Source organism: Callithrix jacchus, chromosome 7, assembly GCF_049354715.1.
Source record: "Callithrix jacchus isolate 240 chromosome 7, calJac240_pri, whole genome shotgun sequence".
NCBI lineage: Eukaryota > Metazoa > Chordata > Mammalia > Primates > Cebidae > Callithrix > Callithrix jacchus.
Genome location: NC_133508.1, coordinates 12,723,005 through 12,747,973, shown reverse-complemented (window position 1 = coordinate 12,747,973; position 24,969 = coordinate 12,723,005). Strand labels below are relative to the sequence as shown.

The 24,969-nt window shown below is 46.7% G+C and overlaps 1 protein-coding gene across 17 annotated transcripts in view; it reads right to left on the bottom strand.

Moving 5' to 3' along the window:
• Positions 1-669: 669 nt before the first annotated feature.
• Positions 670-24,969, bottom strand: part of DIP2C (DIP2 acetate--CoA ligase C (putative)) — a 387,622-nt gene continuing 363,322 nt past the window's right edge. For 13 of the 17 annotated variants that reach the window (XM_035252738.3, XM_035252740.3, XM_035252739.3 and 10 more), the window contains 5 exons: positions 14,638-14,695; positions 12,288-12,362; positions 9,343-9,517; positions 7,116-7,239; positions 670-3,754 (listed from right to left, as the gene is read on the bottom strand). In XM_035252738.3, the coding sequence (XP_035108629.1) occupies positions 3,502-3,754; positions 7,116-7,239; positions 9,343-9,517; positions 12,288-12,362; positions 14,638-14,695 (685 nt within the window). In that variant the 3' untranslated portion in view covers positions 670-3,501. Of the gene's footprint in view, positions 3,755-7,115; positions 7,240-9,342; positions 9,518-12,287; positions 12,363-14,637; positions 14,696-16,668; positions 16,997-24,969 lie in introns of those variants that run through there. The other 4 variants (XM_078329409.1, XM_078329410.1, XM_078329408.1 and 1 more) reach the window with 3 other exon arrangements.

Here is a 24,969-nt window from a genome sequence, read left to right as displayed (position 1 = left end):
CACCAGCTCTGCACTTTTACACATCCAAAGCCTCATTCTCAGTCAGCGTGGGACTATCCTGAATGAAAGCTGGGGGTCAGGGGAGGCAAGTGAAATTCTAACAAAAAGGAACTTGGATTACACCTGGGTCTCTGTGCAAAGATTTTAGCTCCACTGATTTTCTTGTGAATAAATGTTTATCTTCATGGAAGGCCAGCTGACCTGCTACTGCTTTCCGAAAGAATTCTCAGATCTTGGGCAAAAGATACAGCTTTTGTTTGTCACATGGACAAAGACAATTTGGGCTGGAATAGTCAACCACTCCTACTTCCTGATACGCAAAGGTTCCCTATGATACAGCTGACAAAGCATTTGCACACAGGACTCATGCTGTTTGTCCCCAAATTACCAATAATCTGTACACTTGCAGCAAAATGTGAACAAATATATTTAGATATATTTAAAAGAATTAAAAAACATTTCACAAAACATAGTTGCCATAGGAATTATTTTTAGCAATAAATGCCCACATCAAAATTTAAACATTGTTCAAAGTATGATTATCTGTACTAAGTAATGCAAACAAATTATGTAAACAGAGTCAGATACATTTCCCTGCAGGAGTGACTTCCTTCTTGGGATTAAAGCTGTCCCAGACATCTTTCCAGGGGACCAATTAAGAAACTGCTATTTTCAGAGCAACAAAAATAAAAGCTTTTATTTGTTCATTTGAATATAAAACAGGCGTTATCACAGATGTACAAAGCGTACTGGTGGTTTAACATACAAGAAGGTTGCTGTCCTTTGCACATAAAAATTTTGTTTGAAACCGTGATTGGTTGAGTACATGAATTTCTCTAACCAGTCACCACACTCTGAAATAACGCTGCTAACATTCAACTGATAAAAGGGACCATCTCCCTTGGGTAAAGTGTCAAGCAGGATTAAATATATATAATAAACAAGCACCATGAGGAATCTGCTCCTGTTTGATTAGGTCTGTGTTTATATGTTCATTGTGTACCCTCTTTTTGTGCAAGTTGATTACACGGTTTTGTCTGACTTCAAAAGCACAAGGTCACAAGACAAACATTTTTTTACATTCTCATGAATGATATCTACAGTACAATTTCTGAAACAGAATGACCCTTCTTTATTGCTGAAACTGGTGGTACTGTCTCCTTTCCTTTTTCTTGCACAACGAAATTTCAATCTCAGTCCACCAACTCTTTTGAGCCAAAACTCTAACATCAGAGTTGACAGGATGCAGAAGAGACTGCTGCTAACTGCCCTCACAACTGCACTGCAGCGTTCACACTCCTTGAACGTAGAGTTGATTTGGTGACAGTTAAAATTATGTTTAAAGTGATATCTAAATTTGTTTTGCTTCCTGACTTCAGCTGGACCTCAATGTTTTCCTGCACACTGCAATTAATGTTTCATAGTCAGTGTCTGACCTGAAGCCCTACACCTACTTCCCTTTAAACAAGGTGGGTGGGTGGGTGGGTGTAAGAAAATGTCTTTTTTTCCTGTGTGTGGTGGTTCCCCTCTTAGGAAGCAGAGACTAGGAATGTGTATCTGAAGCATATGAAGAAAAATATTCACACACAGCAATGAGGTCAAACAATATTTCAAGAATCAAATGGTTTGCGGAGATGGACGGATGCACCACATATGCAGACAAATTTTTTGTATGTGCCACTTAATTTTTTTTTTTTTTTTACAATAATCAGCCTTGGATCTCAGAAGTCAAACAAAACTCTTTTAGCAAAAGGCTTACTGCTGACTGCATACAGCAAAGGCAGACAAAGACACTGCCTACAACATAATGAAAAATAATCTAAATTTTGCCCAGCATCAATCTTAGTCATGCATATCTAGCACCGAGAGCCACTGCAGGTCACACTGGGGCAGTCACAGAACACATCTTTCTCGGAGTGCAGATGCTCCTTCTTGGACACCGTGGGCCAATTCAATTTAGAAGTGCACAGGTGAGCTCTGAGAAGCTGTGGCCAGGAGCTGCCAGGGCAGAAACCGGGGCACAGTCGTCCACAGGCGGCAAACGATGCAGCTGGAGGACTTCTTGCTTTAGCTGGAGCTCTGGCATGAACCCCCAGGAACTGTGCTCAGGAGGCTCACACAGAGCTGGCTAGGTCTTAAGATGAGGGGACGATCACCGATGTGAGTTCCGGACACTTTGTCCACTCCACATTGGCCATCAGAGGGGGAATCATTGCAAGCCAGTGCAAATGACCACAGAATCGCATTCCTTTTCATAGCAAGGACCAAAAAAAGATGACACTAACAAAAATGATGAAAAACATTGTGCAATGAATTCTTGCAGCTAAGAAAACTATTTGCCAACCTAAACCCCTCGGTATCATCAGCACACGCTGGCATAAACACATTCACTGTTGTCCCACAGCAAAGAAAAAAATAGTGCACACTGAGCTTTAAATCCTTTCACCATCCTTGAGATGGCAATAATTTCACTTGCTGGTCTCTGGTTCTAGAAGAAACTGAGACAGCGCTCCTGCGCTCTGTGACTGCTGCAACAGCAGAGTGTGTGTGAGGACGAGGGGGCACACCATGCAAGTGACAAGTTCTGCATCTTCAACTGTAAAATCTCCTTTGTTCATTAGTGAATTTATATTTCATATATATATATTTGTTGTGATACTATCCACGCAAGATAATACAACACTTTTTTATATTAGCAAACATTACAAGACTTTAATATTCTTGAATGTTTTTCTCTTTTATAGTTCTAAAGAGATCAAAATAAATTAAACGTTTTGTACATAATTACATATTAAGGAAGTTAACTTATTTTATCTTTTTAGTTTAGTACAAAGATATTTGCAAGATAATTGCCGAAATACACCTTATTTATAATTTCTTCTCATTCTATACTAACTTCAAAGGCCATGTATCAGCCTTTGTTTCTTCAGCACATTTCTGACAAAGAAAGCTGCTAAAATCTAATTGAAAGGTGCTATTTGGAAGGTTGTCTCGTACCTCAAACTTTCCTAAAAGGATGAGATCTAGCAATGGCTTAAATTAGTAACAGATCCATGTCATTAAGATTTCATGACACATTAAAACAGAGAAAACAATTCTTTGTCACGCTACATAAACTGTTTAAAAGAACCCAATAGAGGGCAGGATACTTTTTAATTGCTATTCGGCTTAACAAAATACCACATTTACGAAGAAAGCACTTATTATCCAATAATTAAAAAAGAAAGAAAAGAAAAGAAAGTTTTTGAAATGGGCTTTTCCAATGAGCTGAAGGCAGTAATCCAAAGTCCTTCTGAGCGAAATTCAGTGGTAAATTCACATTTCACCCCCATGCCAATCGTGGCTGCTGTGAGAAGTCCTCTTCCTCCTTCTCTTCCTCCTCCACTCTCACCACAGAATGGCTGCATTCTGGTGAGTATTGCCCTGTGTCTGCAAGCTTCAGTGGACACGGAGAACAATGTTTACATCTCTAGAAAAGTCCATGGAAGCCAAGAGGTGAGACTACATGTTGTAGGCCACATAGATGGGGTCTAGCTGGTCTGCCAAAAACCCATCTCGCAGGTGCATGCGCTGCTTCTCCCCTCGGGAGTTGATGGGGATGACGCCAATGTCCACTACAACCACCACTCCCACAATCAGGTAGTGCTCCTCCAGGACTACGTTGGTCACCAAGGGAACCAGGTCCAAGGCTTCTTGTTCCGACCCATCAAGTTCAACCACAACCACCAACAAATTTGTCCAGGTAAACACAGCACTAAAGGACAAAAAAGAAAGCCATCATTATGTGTATTCATGCTTTATTTAATAGCTGCGGTTTCTTTTCACAAGTTTGCTTGGCTCTCTCTGACCTGCCCAAGCACTCCCGACAGTCTCCTCTGGCCTCTCCATGTCCTCCGTCTGCCGCTCACTAAACGCCCCCCACACAGCCTTCTTGGCGAAGCACTTGCCAGTGTTTTTCCTACCAGCCTTCTCTCTCGGTGGCTTCTGCACGTATCTCACCATCTTCCCGAGTTCTCATTTCTAGCACAGGGTTATGCCACCTGGCTACGGAGTCTGTATTCCAGTACTGCCTCTGCTGCTTCCTGGAGAACCAATGCCCTGATCGCAGAGTGCAGCAAGCCATCAGCCTCCGCCCTCAAGGCAGCCCTGGGCCTCCTGCTTCTAGACCCCAGCTCTGCTGTTGCAGGGTGTGGGCGCAGGTGTGTGTGTGTGTGTGTGTGTGCGGAGACCCAGGGCATGGGTGCATACTCCTCTCTGTATGTGCGGTGCACCCGAGGGGGAGCGTGTTTCCCAGCCCTGCGGCTTGGGCTCAGCATGGAAGCTGGTCAGCCTGTGTTAGGGAAGTGAATGCCAGCGGAGGCTCCGGAAGGGCTGGCTATGGGGGCTTCTCCTGGTGTGTCTTGATGAAGACACACCTGGGCTGGCCCTTGGGTCCCAGAGTATAAGAAACACATGGAGAAGAGCCACCAGTCCTATGCCTGGCCGAGCTGCTCACTCCAACTGAGCCAGCCCCCGACCGCAGATGTGGGGACATCTTAACAACTCTGTCTAAAGCACTGAGCATGGCTGGCTTCCTTACAACAGCTGCTACCCATGTGCAGAGAGAAGTCTTCTGGAATGTGGAAGAATCACTCAAATGTTTTTTTGGGGGATCAAGTCATCTTTCGGCAGGACGGGCACCAGAGTATTTTGTCCAGCAGGCGGAAGCGAAAGCCCAGTGCTTTACATTTTAAACTACACAGGATTGGCTTTTAGAAATAGCTGTTTAAAGGCCCTGATATTCACAGACCCTGGTGCTCAAGGTCTGCTTGGCTGAGGCGGCCAGAAGGTTCCCAGACAGTGGGGCTGGAAGGAGACCGGGCCCCAGGGCTGCTGGTCATGTGCCTGACAAACACATTCAATCCCAGCTTGAGGCAGGAGGTACTGAGGAAACTCACTACTGTTCTAAGTGTGAGAGTAAGTCAATTAGGAAAAACATGTATATTTTATTCAGTATGGCCCATATATGTTAAACTGAAAGGGAAAATTGGAGAATTTTCCTGGAAATTCTAAACAGTTCTCCTAGATTTGGCTTTGTGATTGCTGCACGCCTAGGAGCATGCTAAGAAATGTTTCCAAGAAAACATGCTGGTGCTTAATTCCAGTCACACTGCTCCTTGTGATGTTAAAACGTTGCTGAGTGGCCCATGTGAGCCCATATTGTGAGTCTGATATCACAGATACGTACATCTCAGGCACATTGGGTATACTTTTATTATGGCATTTGAAATTTACAGAACAGTCCTAGAATATCACAATGCGCTCGGCTCTCCGGAGGTAAGAGTTGGTGGAGGGTGTGCTTGCTCTATGGCTTCCTCTGGACTGCAAGGACCTACAGGATGGTGCCAGCGACTCAGGCTCTCAGAGCTTTCCCAGGAGCTGTACATGCTACGTAGTGCTGACAACAACTGACAGAGGAGACAAAGTGTGTCTGGCCTGAATCTGGCAACATGGAGAGTCCTGTTCCACAAAGCTGGAGTCATAGCTCAGCACGGAGCAGCCAGCAGTGGCCAGAAGGGGCAGTGCAGGGAGGCTGGGAGAGGGAAGATGGAGCAAAGCATCATGTCAAGCATTCGAAAGTCCACTCAAAGGGCAGCATGTGGACAAGGGGCATGTGAGTCCCTGACTAAGTGAGGGACGACCCAGGTTGGCGGCCACGTGGCAGGTAACAGCAGCAACACTTACTACAGAGTGAAGCCCAGCACCAGGGTCTAGAAGCCCAGAGGGTACCAGCGAGGCCCTCGATGCTCACCTTTTATTGGAAACCGGACAGAAAATGCTTGAGGGAGGTGATACAAACCAATTTTAATTATTTCCTCAAAAATATGAAAATGGAAGGCTGTAACTGATATTCATAGCTATTTAGACAGAAAATAAGGTAGGTCCTGGCCGAGTTTCTGGGTCAAAGTCTTCTTAGAATTTCTGTCTTCTTTGTATACTTGAGGAGAGAACTGTCAAGGAGACTGACAATTTGAGGAATTTTGTTTATGAGTGAGTAGGGGCTTAGCAAATTCAAACCACAGGATCATGGTCAGGTATGCAAACTCGATCTTGTAAATTCTGCCAAGTACTCAATGTTCAGATTCAGCAAATGGCAGTAAGTACCAGCCTTTACTGCACCTCAGTTAGCTAAGAAGAGGAACGAATGATCTCAGAAACCATCCTTTCAACCCAGAAAAGCTGTTGATGAGAGAGTGCAGAATGCGCCTCCCTCAGGGTTCCTGAGCTGAGACTGAGACTGTTTCATCAGGGGCCTCTCAGTAAGCACCCTGTCTGTTATCGAGGGAATGAACAAGTCTAAAGCCAATGGTGTTGAGTCACTTTTCATCCTAACTGCAAATATAAAGGCACCGAGCAAGCCCGTCAAAGTCCCCAGCCCTAGCTGGCTTAAAGACTCACAGCACTCTAGCATCCAATCCACTCCCACACATCAGAAGAACGTGCTGCTGATTCTCCAGCAGCACCACAGACATGCTCAGCACTTCACAACAGATTACACAGGTCAGAGAGGAAGATAAAGTCCCATCGCAAAGTCCTCACCTGGGCCCAGACCAGAGCCTGCCCCCAGGTAGCAGGTACAATACACATACCCTGTCACTGCCAGCCTTGGCCTACCTCAAGCAATTCTTCCTTTGGAAGTCTCCGCTGGGGTCTGGCCACAGGCTGCCTTGCCTTTCACTGGAAATTTTCCCACGTCTCATGCTACTTACAGTCCCCAAGTCAATAGTCATAAAAGCATATTCTGTGCCTATGTATGTGTCAGGTTTGTTTTCTTCCTATATCATGCTTTTGTAAATTAAAAACCAAACAATAATTTGGCTTCCTGGAAAATCTTATCAAGTAGTTTTCATAGCAATAGAAGTCTATCATGTTCAGGTAACATATGATATATTAACTCGATGTGTGGAGTGTTCTTTTGTTGCTTTAACCCCAAAAGATAAAGGTTTATAGTTCAATGTTGACTTGTACGCCCTTCCCTACCTGAGCGAAACTCTCCTCTACCGCCATGCCTCCACATTCCCAGTGCTTCACAAACTGCTCCCGATTCGGGTACAAGCCACAAGCTCACAACTTACCATTCTGTGACGCTTTTATGGGCTCTGATGACTGAGGTCTCGATGTCGATGGGGTGGTACCGCATGCCCCGCAGTTCCATGGCTTCGTCCAGGGCCCCAACCACGTAGAGGGCATCGTGGCGCTCTGTTCAGGAATGAAAGCCTGTGTGAGCTTCCCTGTCATGCTGCTCAAGCCACTTTCCTTCTTTTGTTAAAAAAGATGAAAAACTACCCCAAGTGAGACATGGACACGAAGGAAGGGAATCATGGTTTCAGGGACAGTCTGTTTCCTTCTGCCAGTGAGAGAGCTCCCTGGCAAGGCCCGGCTTATGTGTTGGTGGCCAACAGGCCAGCTGCAAGGCCGCCATGCTCCCTCTGCACTGGCTCAGCTTCCACACCCAGTCAACTGCCTACCCCATGCTCATCAGGAGCAACTGAGGGATGGGTCAGCACCCAGTGGTCTGAGTCCCGTGGACTCATCGGCCGAGGTCTTGCCTGCCCAAGGTCATACAGGATGCAGCGTGGCCACAACAGACCCAGCTCCCTGACTCCATCCCACACAGGCTCCTCTGTGCTATTAGTTCTGGGTATAAGCAGGTAAAGAAAGCGTAGCTCCTGGTAATGTTCATGAAGATTTCCTTAGCTCACGGAGCCATGAAATTTATTTCTATCCTTCATGCAAACCTCAGAATCATGACAATGACAACAAGTGGTCAAGTCCTATCTTTCCTTAAGGAAATATGTCCTATATTTTTATAGGGTCATAAGCATATTAGGGAAAATTTGAAAGGAAGGACTGACGTACAAAATAATATCAGATATAAGTATTTTCTAATTTCAATCAGACAAAGAAAGACGGAGACACTGACTCAGTCTCTGCCCCTACAGCAGCTTTGCCTCTTCCCCTATGGCAGGGGACATATCCTTCAGGGAATCCCTGCTCCCAGGACTCAGCGGGATGTGGCTTTCCTGGCCTTTCCCTAGGAGTATAAATTGCCACCAGCTTTTGCAGCTTCCAGGAACCTCAGACAGCACACTCAAACTAGTCTATAATTTCCCACAATGCAAATGTCATACCAGGATATTTTCATATGATTCCTAAACATAGCCCATTGGGCCAGGCCTTCATAGGTATGTTAGACAATGAAGCCTTACTGATGTCTAGAAACTCATCTTCCTGGGGTTTTGGTCAGGCAAGATCTCATCAGGAACCTCAGCTCCCATTGTTGTGAAATAGCCAAGTCCTGCCTCTATTTTTAGCAGAACTAAGGAGCTAAGAAAGGATTCTGGAATAAGCAAAGAATTAAATATGGAAGTGCATTTTTACACTGTGGCATCAGGAAGCACCCCTGGCCTCACCCCTGCTCTCCTCTGATGAGGGAAAGGCAATGCCACTCCACACCAGGCGCCAGCAGCTGTAGCACCAGGCCCTGTACTCTGATGAGTGCATGGGCAGAGACAGCCAGCCACCAGGGCGATGAGCCTTGAGCCTCCTCTTCCCAGATAGGGACAGACCCAGCCCTGGAAGTGGAGCATGCATGTTCCTGAAGCTACTGGGCTAGCTTCTGTCTCGGATGAACCCCGTGTGAGCATGCAGCCTTCAGACGTGCTGAGGAGACTCTGTGGGCTGAGACTGGGCACTTTGCTGTGGGAGGCACTGCAGCCTGTGCTCAGCAGCTGGGCCCCTCCCTAACTTTCAGTCTGCACTGGTTCTCAGGACAGGACGGGGTACATAAGACACAGCTCAGCCTGTGGGACACATTTGCGTTTTGCCTTTCTCTTTTTTTTTTTTTTTGAGATGGAGTTTCGCTCTTGTTACCCAGGCTGGAGTGCAATGGCGCGATCTCGGCTCACCGCAACCTCCGCCTCCTGGGTTCAGGCAATTCTCTTGCCTCAGCCTCCTGAGTAGCTGGGATTACAGGCACGTGCCACCATGCCCAGCTAATTTTTTGTATTTCTAGTAGAGAGGGGTTTTCACCATGTTGACCAGGATGGTCTCGACCTCTTGACCTTGTGATCCACCCGCCTCAGCCTCCCAAAGTGCTGGGATTATAGGCTTGAGCCACCGCGCCTGGCCTTGCCTTTCTCTTTTAAACTCAGCTCTTTTCACACTGGGTTGCAGCCTGTGCACATGTCCTCCTTCCTGGGTGTGGCCACAGTGAACCTTGGGAATGGCCTCAGTACCTAGGGGAGTCTAACGTCTCTGCCCATCTGTGTCGGGGGGCCGTCAGCCCGGACTCTTACTCACCTCCATTTGCATCTGTGAGCTCAGTTCTCCGCAGGAACCCCAGGTAGCCTGTGCGTGCCCAGATGGTCTGGGTGTCTCCAAAACTTAGTCGTGAATTGAAGTGATCCGACTGGAGGGACTCGTCTCCATAAATAGTGAAATAACCACTGGCGTTGTGGGCACTGTGAACCCAGATCTGCGAACGGAGAGAAATGTCACCGTGGAGGACATTATTTTATCTCCAGCGAAGTGAGGCTACAACTTTGACAATAAATTATATTCAGTGATATGAAAAGTTTCCTTGAACTGAATAACCAAGATGATGTTAATCTCGTTCAGCTTTCTGCAGACACATGGAGGATACTGAAATAAACTCACTTTACCAACTTTGTGGCCAAGAAACCAACCAAGCCATCCACCTATGGGGAATTGTATTAAAGCAGATTGGTTGAAGATTTCAGAAACAGCTTGTAAAAACATACACAGCAAATGAACAAAGTCATACTAGATTCCTTACACTTTTCCAAATGATTGTTTCTAAAGAGCAAGAACAAAGTGGAGAAGCTTTGAGATTTCTTCTCATGTCACCTGGTTAGCATATCTCTAGACATACATTGCAATAAAACCACACACCACAGAACAAAACCTGAGGGATGAATGCGTATCACACCAAAAAACGGAGACAAGAATGCTTGGATGTCTGACATCTGGGGAAATGGGTAAGCAAAGACTGATATAGTGACTCAAAGCCACAGCCACGTGGATCACACAGAACCATGGACAGGGCTGGGTAAAAGCAAAACCGCTAAGTTCCCCAGATGCTCATGCTGCTCTGCCCACACAGCAAGGGTCAGGAGAGGAAGGGCCTTTTGGACTCTGGCATGTTTGCAGTGGAGACATTCTGGGCTTGGCTGTTTCTGTTATTTACTGACAATGAAAGGTGGTAAGTTCCATGAAGTCAGAAACTGGTTTACTACGGCACCCACGTCCCACAATGCCTAACGCGCAGCGGTACTCAGTGTCTGCTAAACAAATGAAAAGACGAAACCGAGAGAGACAGTGCAGCATCAGATCAGGGAAATGACAACATTCTCGGTTCCCAAACACAAAGAAGTTCTCATTAAGGCAATGGAATATTCTACAGCCTTAAAAAAGAAGGGAATCCTGCCATTTGCAAGAGCACGGATGAGCCTGGAAAAAGTGATGCTGAGTGAAAAGCCGGAACAGAGAAGGACAAATACTGCACTACCTCACTCACGTGGAATCTAAAAAGCTGCGTTCACAGAAGTGGTTTACAGTGGTTGCCAGGGGCTTCAGAGTGGCAAGGGGGAGATGAAGGGCAAAGGGGCAAACCGCCAGAGGGCATACAGGTTCTGGGGAGAAAAGGCAGCCTGGTGACTACAGTGAATAACATCCTATTGTTTACTTGAAATTCGGTAACAACAGAGCCTAAATGTTCTCAACACACACACAAGAATGTGAGGTGATGAACAACAGAACTAACCCGGTCGTGGTATCTGTTTCATATTATGTACCTACATCAAAGCATCACAGCACGTCCCTTACTTATTATAATTTCCTTAATCACCCCTCAGACTGGAAAACACACATTCCCAATAAGAATGTCATCTTGGAAATTCCACCAGTTCTGGCCACCCTCAGAGGGAAGAGAATTCTGACCTTAGCCCAGCACATGTCTCAGGCAGTACCTGTGGGGACCCCTCTGGATGCTGGAGGGGACCAGCACCTGTGGGGACCCCTCTGGGTGCTGGAGAAGCAGGCTCTGCCTTCCAGCTTTGTTTCTAGGAATGTATTTAAAGGAAACTCCTAAGCGGGAGCAGCACAGAATTTTATCTTTGTAGTTCTGATCTTCCATGTGTCTGAGAGAGTCAAGCCAGGGGCCAAAAAAAAGGCCCAGGAAGAAAAGCAAGGTGGGATGTGAGAACTGGTTAGGACTTGCTCATTAACTGTGTGTTCACCACACACCATGCAGAAACGTGTTCTCGTGTGTGCTGGGGATGCAGCTGGGGCCGAGGAGGTGGCAGCTGCAGGAAGGGGGATGCCCAACGAGACGGGACAGGTGACAAGGGGAGCGAAGTTGTCCATGGCTGCACAAGGGGCTTGGTCTAATGGCACAGCAGGCCTGGTCTTGGATGGAGTAACTGGGGGGAGGGCACAAGTGCTGGCACTGTGGGAGGAGGCTGGCTCCAGACACATTCTTCTCCGGTGCCCTCCGCTTCCTCATAGAAGCAGCAAGCTCATTGCTAGAAAGAAGAATGGGGAAGAAGGAGGACGCATGAAACAAGTTGCCTCTCAGACTGGGAACGCCCAGCAGCACCAGGGCCTGCTTGAGAAGAGGTGTCAAGAATGGAGACCAGACTGTGCAGCTCCACAAGGAGTCTTTCTCCAGCCAAATCCCACCAGCAGCACAGGTGTTGGGGGGCACAGCAGCAGGGAGTGAAGAGCCAGCCAGGGTGGGTCCATCCTGAACACAATGGGCAAAGCTGTCAAGTATCCTTGTTTGCTTTCTGATCTGAAATCACCACGTGACCTCTTGGCTGCTGTGAACTGGCTCTGCTGTTGTCCTAGCATTACTCTCTGTGGAGGTCTCTGCCGTTTTTCCTGGTGAAGGACTTCTAAGTAATAACAGCAGGAACACAGAAAGCAAATTCGAAAGCTAAGAAGGAAACTCAGTCCACATGCGTTATGTGTTTAAATCTCTTCTGAATTATTTGAGGAGAATATATTATACTTCCCTAAGGAAATGCCATCTTGTAATTGTGAGCTTTCATGGACTCATTTGAGCAACAAAACTTACTTCACACTATTTCCAAGGCACTCATAACTCACTCAACTCAAATGGGCATGTGGCAGATCAAGGGTGTGTGAGCAGTTCTGACGGTGTCAAGACAAGCCAAGGACATACAACAGAAAATAACCTGGATCTCTGCGGGTGCTCAACTCACCTCTCCAAGGTGCGAGTCCCCTAGTGGTCCTTTCGTTTCTGGGTTGGCAATTATAATCCGAACCCCTGGAAGTATCTATTTGGGAGAGGAAAAGTCTCATTAATGGAAGGAACACAGGAAGAGGCTAAACACAAGCCAACCTCAATCTCGTCTTCATGTCCTTTCCTTTTTAAAGACCGTTTAGAAAGCAATTAAATTAACATATGCCACAAAGTTATGACCCATTATGCAACCACAGCCTCACAATCACGATCACATTCTCACTGTAATTGTTACAATATTGTATGCCATTATGGTGATCTTAAAATTAAACATTTTGATTGACAATCACACCTCAATAAAGCTAAAAGAAATCTATTTAAAATCACAAAAACAACTTTTGAACAAAAACATGATAAATGATGTCACGTTTAACACAACCTGACTTTTGCAAAATGGGAATTTTCAGTTGTTTCAATGAAGTTATTCACAATATTTACAGATTCAATATTACGTCTTACACCCGGGACAAGGCATGGATGGAAGGTGATGCTGGCCATCATCACTGAAGTCAGAGAGTCACAGAGTGACGTTTTCAGGGGTAAGCATGGACTTGAAGATAACCCAAAATGATTCTGGCAAAACTATTTAGCAGACAACTGCTTTGGTGGTGCCAGAGGGAAAGCTTCTGTATCAACTGCTAATGAAGTCTGGCAGGCTTTAATTAGGATGTCTGTGTGATATCCAGCTCATCTCCACTGAATTGTCAACTCAAGATACTGGGGAACTGCAGGTAAACATCTTCTACTGTAATGGATGTCAATATTAAACATTTCCTTTTTTTTCATTGAGACAGGGTCTGGCGCTGTCACCCAGGCTGGAGTGTAGTGACACAGTCACAGTTTACTGCAGCCTTAAGCAACCCTCCAGCCTCAGCCCCACAAAGTGCTGGGATTACAGGCAGAAGACACTGGGTCTGGCCAGAATTTCCTTCTTAATGGAAGTTTAGCCTAGAAATATCTCACATTCCACTGATACCACTTAGATAGGAATCAAAAGTTCATTATGGAATTCCTGAATATAGCCTGTCTCAGATCAGTTCATCTAACATTTACAATTGAGATAAAGGCAAAGCATTTTATGGTAAAAACACAGAATGTCCCAGAATAGTCATACTGTGCTTTCAGTCTGAAGTGAGACTTCAGGGCTCTGGGTTCCGCTGCTGGCGAGGTCCGCCAGACTCTTATGGTGATGGTGAGCACATTCCTACTGCTGGAACCAACTCTGTAAAGAATTCCAACTTGCAGTCTTGCAGGCAATTTTATAAGAGGCCCAGAAGCAACATGAAATGCTTTTAGAATTCTATCAATGGAGAAGAAATCTGACAATTGGGGCCAAAAAGGAAAAAAAAGAGTCTTCATTTAGGTTTAAGCATGTTTATTGCCGGGCGCAGTGGCTCACGCCTGTAATCCCAGCACTTTGGGAGGCTGAGGCGGGTGGATCACGAGGTCAAGAGATCGAGACCATCCTGGTCAACATGGTGAAACCCCATCTCTACTAAAAATACAAAAAATTAGCTGGGCATGGTGGCGCGTGCCTGTAATCCCACCTACTCAGGAGGCTGAGGCAGGAGAATTGCCTGAATCCAGGAGGCGGAGGTTGTGGTGAGCCGAGATCGCGCCATTGCACTCCAGCCTGGGTAACAAGAGCGAAACTCTGTCTCAAAAAAAAAAGTATGTTTATTGCCCTTTAGTTCTAGTAAATAACACAACCACTGTGGCAGAAACTACTAGGTATCTTTTGATAACCATTCTTTTTTACTCCCACAGTAATAGATACCCCGATTTTTAGGCAGGCCTGCAGATAGTCAGAATTGATATCTCAATAGTTCCCAACCTTCTTTTTAGCTAGGTGTGGCCAAGTGACCAAATTCTAATCAATGGTATTTCAGCGTAGGACAGCTTGGGAACCTTTCCTACGGTCTGCCTGCTTTGTTCTCTTCTTTTTCTATTTCTCCTCCTGCTGGCTGCAACATGGAAATGATGGCTGGAGCAGGAGCAGCTGCCTCAGCCCTGAGGTACCCTTGGGAATTGGGCTACACTGTGCAGAACGAGGCCAAAGGCACCAGCGCCTGTGCTGGTTTCATGGAACAGGAAATGCCTATTTCCCAACTTTTACCTGAGGAAAGAAGTCTAACTTGTTTAAAACACTGTTATTTTGAGTTTCTATACTGATTAATATGTTACTTTCCAGAAAGCTTTTGGAAAAAAAAAAACATTCTATAAAATACATTTCTTAAAACTTAAAAGCCCATACACACACACAGAAGCAAACTGACACAGAAATGCATGCTTCTTCCTATAATTCTTACCTTTCCCGATTCCATCAGGGGCAGGCTATGAGGGGATCCTCTTTCCACTAAACGGACTCTACAAACAGAAAGAGAAAATATTCCTAGATGTGTTTTCTGTCCAGTTTCCCCTTCACCAATTCAGCATGAGGTCATGAGCCCAGCAGGCTGTCAGGGAAAGTTGATTCTGAGCATCATCCAATGGCAAAGACATATGTCACAGAAAGGGCAACCCAGTAGCAGCGGAAACTGTACCTAAAGTGATGGCCACAAAGAAAGCAGATGAAGCCGCATCTCTCAAACCTGCCAAATAACTGGAAAAATGACTCTGAACTTAAAGTAAACATAAGTCCACTTATCATTTTCAGGAAAGGAAAAGAACACAGATTACAGGGCATCCTTGAAAGAGCTATGGGTCACGCAGGACTGTGCCACCTGGTCCTGAAGCATGGATGGCTGCACTGTGGGTGGAAGGCAGGGCCAGGTGTGCAGGGCCAAGAGTCCAAGGCAGTGTGAGCATCACAGCCACAGAGGAGAGAGAACTGCTGGGCCCTGTGACGGTAAAGCTACTCAGAAAAGACTCTTCAAAGAACATGTCATAGTAATTTAATCTTAAGAACTGCAAGAACATTGCAGCGATCACAGCCAGCGCTTTGCCAACGGTCCCTGCAGGTGCGTTATTTCTGTCTTTTGAGGCCTTCAGTGCTGGTTTTACATTTTTACCAGGTCCTAGTGGACCAAGACACTCTTCATTTCCCTAAGAGGCAATTTTTATTTAAACAAAGTAAAGCAAAGGAGAAAGTGCTCAAAGGCTTGAAGATGGCAGATCACAGGAGGACCTGCCTCCCACCTGGGGACAGGCTGTGGGCAGGGAGTCTGTTGGCTCCTGAGATGCCCTTCCTACCATTGATGTGTCATTTTTCAGAGACAGGGTCTCACTCTGTCACCCAAGCTGGAATACAGTGGTGTAATCGTGGCTCATTGCAGTCTTGACCTGCTGGCCTCAAGCAATCCCCCCACCTCAGCCTCCTGAGGTGCCGGGGCTACAGGTGTGCACTACCACACCCAGCTAACTTCTATGTTTTAGAGATGAGGTCTCACTATGTTGCTCAGGCTGGTCTCAAGCTCCCGGTCTCAGGTGATCCTCCTAACTCAGCCTCCAAAAACACGAAGATTACAGGCGTGAGCCACCATGCCCGGCTCTCACCGTGATTTGAACTACACTCTTAGGCACTGGGCACAGTGGTCTTCCTCTGTAACTGACAGGTATAGTCAAAGACAGAGGATGAAGGGGAGGCAAGGGGCAGGAGGTACCAAGAAAGAAACCTGAGTGTCAGGGCTCTGAGGGAACAGTCCAGCATACCCCTCTGCAAAGCATGAGGGAGACCGTGGAGGGTGCGTGCACCTCTGGGCACAGGGGTGTTCCTGCCACGAAGGGGGAGGCACCCAGTGGCATGGAGGACAGGCAGTGTCAGTAAACCCAGGAGTAGCGTGAAGGGCTCAGCGCAGGCACAGCGTGTGTGCCAGTGTTTTCGGACGGGCCTGACAGCTGCACTGCTCCTGCCAGATCCAGGGCTGTCTGCAGTGAGGGGCACCGTCTCCTGTGGTTGTTCAGTGACTGAGGCTACAGAACAATTCCTCCCAACCAACCTAGTGTGACTTCTCCTGTTACTGCAGCAGAACAGCCTGTGCTGGGGAGGGTCATCTGTGGTGGAGCAGAAACAGAGAAGGCTGGTGGCACTTTCCCTTCCTCAGGAGAACAGAGAGGAGACACTGGGGAGGCTGCCTGCATGTGTAAGCAGGAGTCTGATCAGGGAGGAGGACTTACTGGAGCCATTTCACATTGGATGACAAGCATCAACTCTTTGGTGTTTGTCTTAAAGGGAAACCTTGCTGCTAACAGCTGATGACGGCTGCCAAAGAGTTCACATGATTCAAGCTCTTCGGGAAAACACCGAGACTAGACAACACTAACCTCCTCCACAAAAGCCTCACTGGCTGCTTTAACACAGAATTGCAAGAAACCAAAGACCTTTCAGGAGCTAGGCAGGGTTATGCTAACTTTGGGTGGGTTACTATTGAGACTTGCCCTGAGAATACCTAGAATTTGTGGTGCAACACAAACATGCTCTCCTCTGGACCCTGACCATGCGAGCAGCACACAGCATGAGCACACCTGAGATATTGGCAGGACATGCCCATGCCGGACAAGGACACCAACTCCTTCCTCCTGTGCCAGGCACACGTGCCCTGATCTGAGCGGCCAGTGGAGTCAAAAGCCGGTGAACTGTGGATTCCAGAAATGGGCGATCTGCTCCAGATGAAGACAGTAGCAGAGAAGCCAGGCCAGCTGGCCAAGGCAGCAGTGAGAAAGAGGCACCTGAAGATGGCAAGGAGAGGGAAAGAACGAGAGGTGGGGTCAGATGCCCCTGCCTCAGCTTCCTACAAAGGCCAGCTGACCAGCCAGGGAGTGAAACAGCCAAAACTGAGGGCTGTTTTGGACACACTGTTGCCGTTTCTGTGCCCAGTCCACAGTCATCTCTACTTTACGATGTCTGAGATCCTGTCACTGCCTGGAGTTGGATGAATCAGCAGCTCTGGGAGCTGTCACTATGGGGATGACTTCAGATAGGGTCCGGGGGTCACTCAGGAAACAAGGCTCTTGAGTCACAACAGTGATGGGCAAATGCCCCAGGGCTCTGCCAGGCAGGGACAGGCTGTGCAGTATTCCCAGATCTTCCTTCTCTCCATCCCGGTGAGTTACCGCCTTGGCCTGTGCCCATCCACTAAGGGGCATGGAGGAAAACAAGGCAGGCGAGGCTCCGGGCAGGTGTGTGCTGGCCAGCGCCTCGCCCTCTGGCCGCACATCCTTCACTCTCTCCTGCTCTTGCCCCCATACTGACCCACAGCCTCAGGAAAGGAAGCAAGATGGAATCTCAGCTGAGAACCTTGTCTGAAGTGTGGAAAACATGGAAGATCTATCATCCAAAATTTCCTCTCTGGTTAGTATGAAAAAGGTGTGCTTCATATGAAAACAGGTACAGGGTGCTAAATCACTCAGGGCCAGTCCAGGATGAAGAAGCTCAATATCCTGCTAGCAAATGCCACACAGGAATTCCTTCATCTACACCAAGCTGAACAATATCCACATAAAGAGAGAAAACGACATCCACGTAGCAAAGAGAGGAAAAAAGCTGCCCCTATCTAAGGGCAGAAGAGATGTTTTTCTACAGAACTAGGAGCTATATCTGTAAGATACACATTGAAGGGCTGATTACCTCCATGTGCAAAGAACTCATAGCAATAAACAAGGTGATCTTGGTTGTTCTCAAAGCAGTGTCCTCCACAGTTACAGGGCAGGCTGAGTGAAAACGCGAGTCCAGCAGAGCTTGGTGCCGACTTTCTCGAACTGGGGATCATATGCAGATATCACCAGGTTTGGGCAAATTAAATGGGCTATGACTCTGAAGTGCTCATGGTCTGTGAGTTATAAGTAGCTGTGGTTATTAACACTTCTCAGTTAGAACTCGGTTGTAAGGTTAAAACCAAGGCATCTCCTGGCATGGTTTTACAGGCATGAGCCACCATGCCTGGCCCTCACTGAGATTTGAACCACACTCAGGCACTGGGCACAGTGGTCTTCCTCTGTAACTGACAGTTGTAGTCAAAGAAAGGGTGGACTGCTTTACAAGAGAGAGGTGGGCTGCTGGAGGGAAGTGCAGAGGTCTGAGGACTCCAGGAGCCAGAGCGGGGCAGGAGTGCTCCATGAGGGAGGGAGAAACACATAGAGCCAGCCAGGCTAGCCCTCTCCTGTGGGAAGTGTGACTGAGCAACCAACAGGACCAAGTGATGCCCTAAGAGGACGCTCATATCACAGGAGCCATTGTGCCAAGGCCCGTGCCCAGCAGAGCTACCCCTGTGGCAGAGCACCTGCCACTCAGGTCAAGTCTGCTTCAGATAACTCAGAGCTGAGTAAAGCTGCCAGCTCCGGACTGGGAACTCTGTGCTGCTTTTCTTGCTGCCTCCAGCGTGCATTACCGCTGACCAAATTGGCTCCAGGAGGTGGGCACTGACACCCTCCCCAGGTGAGAGTCAGTTTTAAACAGCGCACTTACTTTCACAGCAAGGCTACAATTTAACTGTATATCTGAATAACTCTTCTAGCCTGGCCTGTCTTGCCCCTTATTTCTTCTTGACTCTAGTATAAATCCTGGACTTGCGGGGAATGAACTGTCTTTTCATCCTATGCTATCAAGTGGACTTGAAGTTTAGACTTTTACTGCAAAAGCAGAGACAGAGAGTTGACATGAGGGTACTTGCCACTAGCCTCTAACCTGCCCTGTCCTTGAACTGCTCTCAGATTGACTCAAATTAGCAACTTGTTTCACTAGAAGCAATGCCTTGGAATGCTGGAGCCCTGATTGTACCATGTAACCCTGAGTGGGGAATGAAGGCATGGTGGTCACAAGGTCTTTCTGTGAGGTCTTCATTCTTCATTAGTGCTTCCTGGGAATGGCTGGGAAGGTGCTGCTTAGATAACCTGGTTTTTCATCATTTGTCTAAGGAGAGCCATGGTCAAACCTCTCTCTAATCCTTCCCCACAAAGCTACAGATGGGACTCTTTCTTCTTCCAACTAAGATTCTCACCAAAAGGCAAGAAGCCTCATCTGGGCCAGGCAAAGGGGGATGAGCACACCTGCCCTCTGCCAAGGACCACCGCCCCCCACGCCTTGGCAGTACCTGGAATCCTCCCACTGGCTGGTAGAGCATCCATCAGCACACCAGCTCCAGACACATAACAACAACCGAGAAACAAAACAGCATTCTCTACCCCAACAAACATGCGCTAGCACATGGCAGCGCCGCCCCCACCAGAAAGACAATTGCTTCAGACGAGTGCAGCTGGAGCCATGACCAACGCCTCAGGGTGGGGCACCTGATGCAAAGCACCACCCCGTCCACCCACGCCGCTGCTCAGCACTGGCCTGATGGCCACTCATGACCTGAAGGTTCATGCACCCTCTGCACCTTCAATCTCAAAAACCGGCATGAGACCAGATGCAGACAGAGTTGGTGCCGACCTCAGTGCCAACTCTGTGGCATTTCGAGGGGAGCAGATGGGACACAGAGTAACCCGGTGCCACATGGAAAGCTCAGCTGCAGCACAGCCATGCTCACCGTTTGAGGATGGCATTTATGAAAGTGCTGCTGAAAAAGCAACCAGAACTTAAGATTTTAAACTATACCTTCTTCCAAAATTAATCTGAAACATTTAAAATACCCAATATAATAAGACCATTTGAACAACAACCTTTTAAAAATCCCCTCAAAAAGAGGAGAAATTAAATATTCAAAAACTTTAGGCTAATTGACAGAGATGCTGTGATTGAGTCTAGTCTGCAGCCTCCTGGCAGCTAAGGTGAAGGAGAAGACTGAGGAAAGTGTTACTGTCAAAGTTGAGATTTTAAGGTCTTGCTATTTCCTTTGCAACCAGTGAAGCACATAAGAGCATTAAAATCACAAGGAATAACAATGCTTAAAAATAATAGGCATTGCCGGGTGTGGTGGCTCACGCCTGTAATCCCAGCACTTTGGGAGGCCAATGCGGGCGGATCACGAGGTCAAGAGATCAAGACCATCCTGGCCAACATAGTGAAACTCCGTCTCTACTAAAATATAAAAAATTAGCTGGGCGTGGTGGCGCATGCCTGTAATCCCAGCTGCTTGGGAGGCTGAGGCAGGAGAATTGCTTGAACCCAGGAGGCGGAGGTTGCAGTGAGTGGAGATCGTGCCACTGCACTCCAGCCTGGCACCTGGTGACAGAACGAGACTCTGTCTCAAAAAATAAATAAATAATAATAATAATAGGCATCAGGTTCACACATTCAAAATCGAAAACAAATGCATTATTATCTCTACAGGAGGTCCTCCTGGGACTTGAGCCCTAAGGAAGCCATAGATGACTACATGAGACAGCCACGGTGGTCACCACAAAAGGCTAAGGGCAAGCAGACTTGGTTATGGAAGCCCAGAAACAGACACCAATCACCCTGAAAATGAGCAACAAGAGAAAATAGAAGAAGGTTTTCATCTAACCAACAGCATTGCACAAATGAAGTACCAAAGCATACTTTGTGTACGTTTTAATGTACAGAATTATAAACTTAACCTGACGCCCCTCCAATCCAGACTCTTCTGTGCATCCTCTCCTCTTTTCTCTCCCTCAGGAGGAAGAGAGCTCTCTGTTTTTTTCTTCCCATAAAAAGCACCATTTGGAGGTATGGACTGAGCCTACCTTACAGCACAAACTGCCCTCTTCCCTCTTCTTCCAAGGCCAGATGGTTTCCAAGTTTCCAAAGTGCTTGATCTCTGAATGCTAAGTCTCAGCACAGACCCCTGCTACCTAAGATCCCAATCACATGTATTGATGTGCGGGGTGCAGAGGCTCATGCATGTAACCTTAGCACTTTAGGAGGCTGAAGCAGGAGGATCACTTGAGCCCAGGAGTTTGAGACCAGCCTAGGTAACATGGTGAGACCCTGTCTCTACAAAAAATGCAAAAGTTAGCAAGGTGTGCTGGCATGCACCTGTAGTCCCAACTACTCGGAAGCCTGAGGTGGGAGGATCACTTGAGCTTGTGAGTCAGGGATCACCGTGGGCTATGATCATGCCACTGCACTCCAGCCTGGGTGACAGAGTGACACCCATCTCAAAAAACAGTTGGGGGTGGGGGAGGAAGCATCAGTATTACTGTGGCAAAGAGTGGGATAAACTGTTTATCGCTTTATGTCCATCCATAAGGTTTTCATGACAAATTCCTTTGCGCTGAATTTAAAAAAAAAAAAAGCATTTTTGTTTTTGAGAACTCCTTGGCTTTTAAAAAAATACTTTCTGAATAAGACCTCAAAAGCACAGGACACAGTAGCAAAAACAAGCAAATGGGATTATATATAACTTAAAGCTTCTGCACAGCAAAAGGGAAGAATCAAAGTGAAAAAACAACCTACAGAATGAAAGACACATTTACAAACTACTCCTAAGACAGGGAATTAATATTCAGGATATATAAGGAATTCAAACATCTCAACCTCAAAAGCAAAAACCCAACCAAACAAAAAACCAAGCAATCTGATTTAAAAATGGGTAAATGATCCAAACAGACACTTCTCAAAAGACATAAATGGCCAGAAAATATATGAAAAGTGCTCAACATCACAAATCATCAGAGACGTGGAAGTCTTTTTTTTTAAGTGAAAGCAGGTTAGTTAATTAGGAAAGAAAACAAATAAAAGAATGGCTGCTCCACAAGCAGAGCGCAGCATGGGCTGCTCGCTGCTTATACTTATCATTACTAGAGAGCTGAAGTTCAAAACCACAATGAGATATCATCTCACTCCAGTTAAGATGGCTATTATCAAAATGACAACAAATATCAAATGCCGGTGAGGATACAGAGAGGGAGGAGAAACTCTTAGACACTGTTGCTAGGAATATAAACTAGTCCAGCCACTATGGAGAGTAGTATGAAGGTTCCTTAACACACACACATACACAGAGACACACACCCTTACACACACACACACACCCTGTGAAAAGAACTACCATATGATCCAACCATCCCACTGGGGGTTTATCCAAAGGAAAGAAAATCATCTGTCTACTGGAGAGACATCTGCACTCCTCTGTCTACTGCGGCACGATTCACAACAGGTAAGACATGGAATCCATACAGGAGTCCGACAGCAGATGAATGGATATGGAAAGTGTGGTATGTTACACTGGATACAATTCAGCCATAACATAATGAAATCCTGTCATCTGCAGCAAGATGGACGAAAATGCAGGACATTACATTAAATAAAATCAGCCAGGAATAGAAAGTTAAACACTACATGTTCTCACTCATGTAGAAGCTAAATAAAGTTGATTTCATAGAGGTACAAAATAGAACAAGGGACACTGGAGGCTGGGAAGAGAGGGATGGGGAGAGATTTGTTAAAGAGAACAAAGTCACAGCTGGATGGGGGGGATAAGTTCCAGTGTTCTGCAGGATGACTATAACAGTAATCTACTATTCAAATTGCTAGGAGGAAGACACCAAACATTTCCAAAGAAATGATGCACGTTCCTGATCTAACACCCTGATCTGCTCACCATGCGCTATATGTATTGAAACATCACTATTTACACTATGAGTTGTACAATTATGTGCTAATTAAAAAAATAAAAAATTTAAAAATACACTTTTTAGGACAGTTTCAGATTTAAGAAAAATTGAGCAGATGGTAGAGCTCCCACGTTGCCCTACAATACAACCCAATTTCAGAATGTGCGCACATCTGACATCAGTTAGAATTAGTGAGCCAACAGTAAGATGACTTAAATCCATCCTTTACTCAGGCTTCCTCACTTTCCCCTCAATGCCCCTTTCCCATCCCAGGAGCCTACCCAGAATCCCACATGACATTTGGCCGTCACATCTTCTTGGGCTCCTACGGGCTGTGACAGTCTCTGAGAAATGTCCTTGATTTGCTGACCTTGACAGTTTTGAGGGGACTGGGGAGCTGCTTTGTAGGCTGCCCTTCGGTTGGGATCTGTCTGACCTTGTTCATGGATAGACATGGGTCACAGGTGTTTTGGAGAAAGGCCTCAGAGATGAGCACCCTTCCCCTGCTCATCACTGTTCAGGGTAACCTTGCACTTAGCTAGGTCACATCTGCAGGTTTTCCCCAACCCGTTCACATGCCCTCTCTGGAGGCATCGCTCTGCACAGCCCATGCTGCAGAGGAGAGGGCATGTGCTCTCTTCCTGGCTTCTGAGATGCAAGAGTGCTGGCCTCATGGACGGCACAGCCTCCTGCCTCTGGGTGACCAAGCCCATGCCCCAGGCCCAGTAGCTTTTGTTTTTAGACAGCATTTATCATGTCATGTTTACATGCAAAGGCAACATTGTTGATATTGGAGGGAGGGGGTGTCGGTCAGACCAAGGGCTGTGAGCAGACAGTAGAGTGCTGGGGTCTGGGGAAGGTGGAGGGGTCAGGAGAAATGGCAGCTGCAGGGAATCATGGTGAGTGGGAAATGCTCATTGATTCATTTAGGAGATAAACTGAGGCCCTGAAAGGCTTAAAGTCACACTGATGCAGCAAAGGGGAAGAAATTAGAAAATTGGATGTGAAGACTCAAAATATCAATGAGTTTAAACACGGACACAGGCTCTCTGGGATATGGATGGTAATTCTAAAAAAGCACAGACAAAAATATTATGGCAACAAGCCTGCCTCTTTCTTCTCCTGAAAACATGCCTTGGAGGGGCAGGACCCAGAGCCCACCTCTGGCAACCATCCTGGCCTGCTTGCCGCCGGCCACAGTGCTCCATGGCTGCTCTCCTTCCACACACATCCAGCTAGGGGATTTTTGGAGAGTGGGGAGCCAGAGAGGCGGGAGCAGTGCAAACCAGGCAACGGGAGGATGACAGAGCCTTGCAGGAGACTCTCCTGTCCAAATAACATAAGTGACATACATGGTGTAAATGTCAGTTATTTCCTCTTCATTCAGTTTTCTCCACTGGTTAGTCATCTGTTTTCTAGTGGACTGCAAGTTCTGTTTAAGGAATCGTGAAAGCCATACTGTCCCTTACTCAATGATCATGTCTCAAGTTGGGCAAGACAATGGATTAGAAGGCTGTTCATGCCTGAAGACAACCAGAGCAGAAGAAATAAAGGAGAAAAATATAAACTAATCATAAGAAAAAAGGCATCTGCATGAGTACATACATAAAATTGTATATCCACGTAAAGGTGTAACTACGTCAGCTAATTGTACCGAGACCTACAGCTAGCACTGTCCCAAGCACCTGACGCATACTAAGAATCCTCCTAACAACTTTAGGAGTGGCATCGCTACCACCATTTCACAGGCAGAGAAAGTAAAACACAAAAAGGCAACCTGTACAGGATCTCATGGCCAGAAAGTGATAGATCTGAGGCCAGACAATGGGTCCTGAGCCTAATCCAAGCACCTGTTAGATTCATCACAGCCAAACAACTCTGAGGCTCAGCTAGGATACCCAAGGGATGGGGGAGGGAGGGTGAGGCTCCTGGGTACACATGCTGGGGCGGTCACTTGAGGAGCATGTGACACATTGAGAAGCTGGAGCGAAAAATACAGTCATGTCCCTTGATAACATGGAGACATCTGAGAGATGAGTTGTCAATCGACTGCGTCATCGTGCAACCACCACAAGTGACCTACACACCTGGACGGGGGAGCCTCCTGACTGCGTCATCATGCAAACACGAGTGACCTACACACACCTGGATGGGGGAGCCTCCTGACTGCGTCATCATGCAAACAC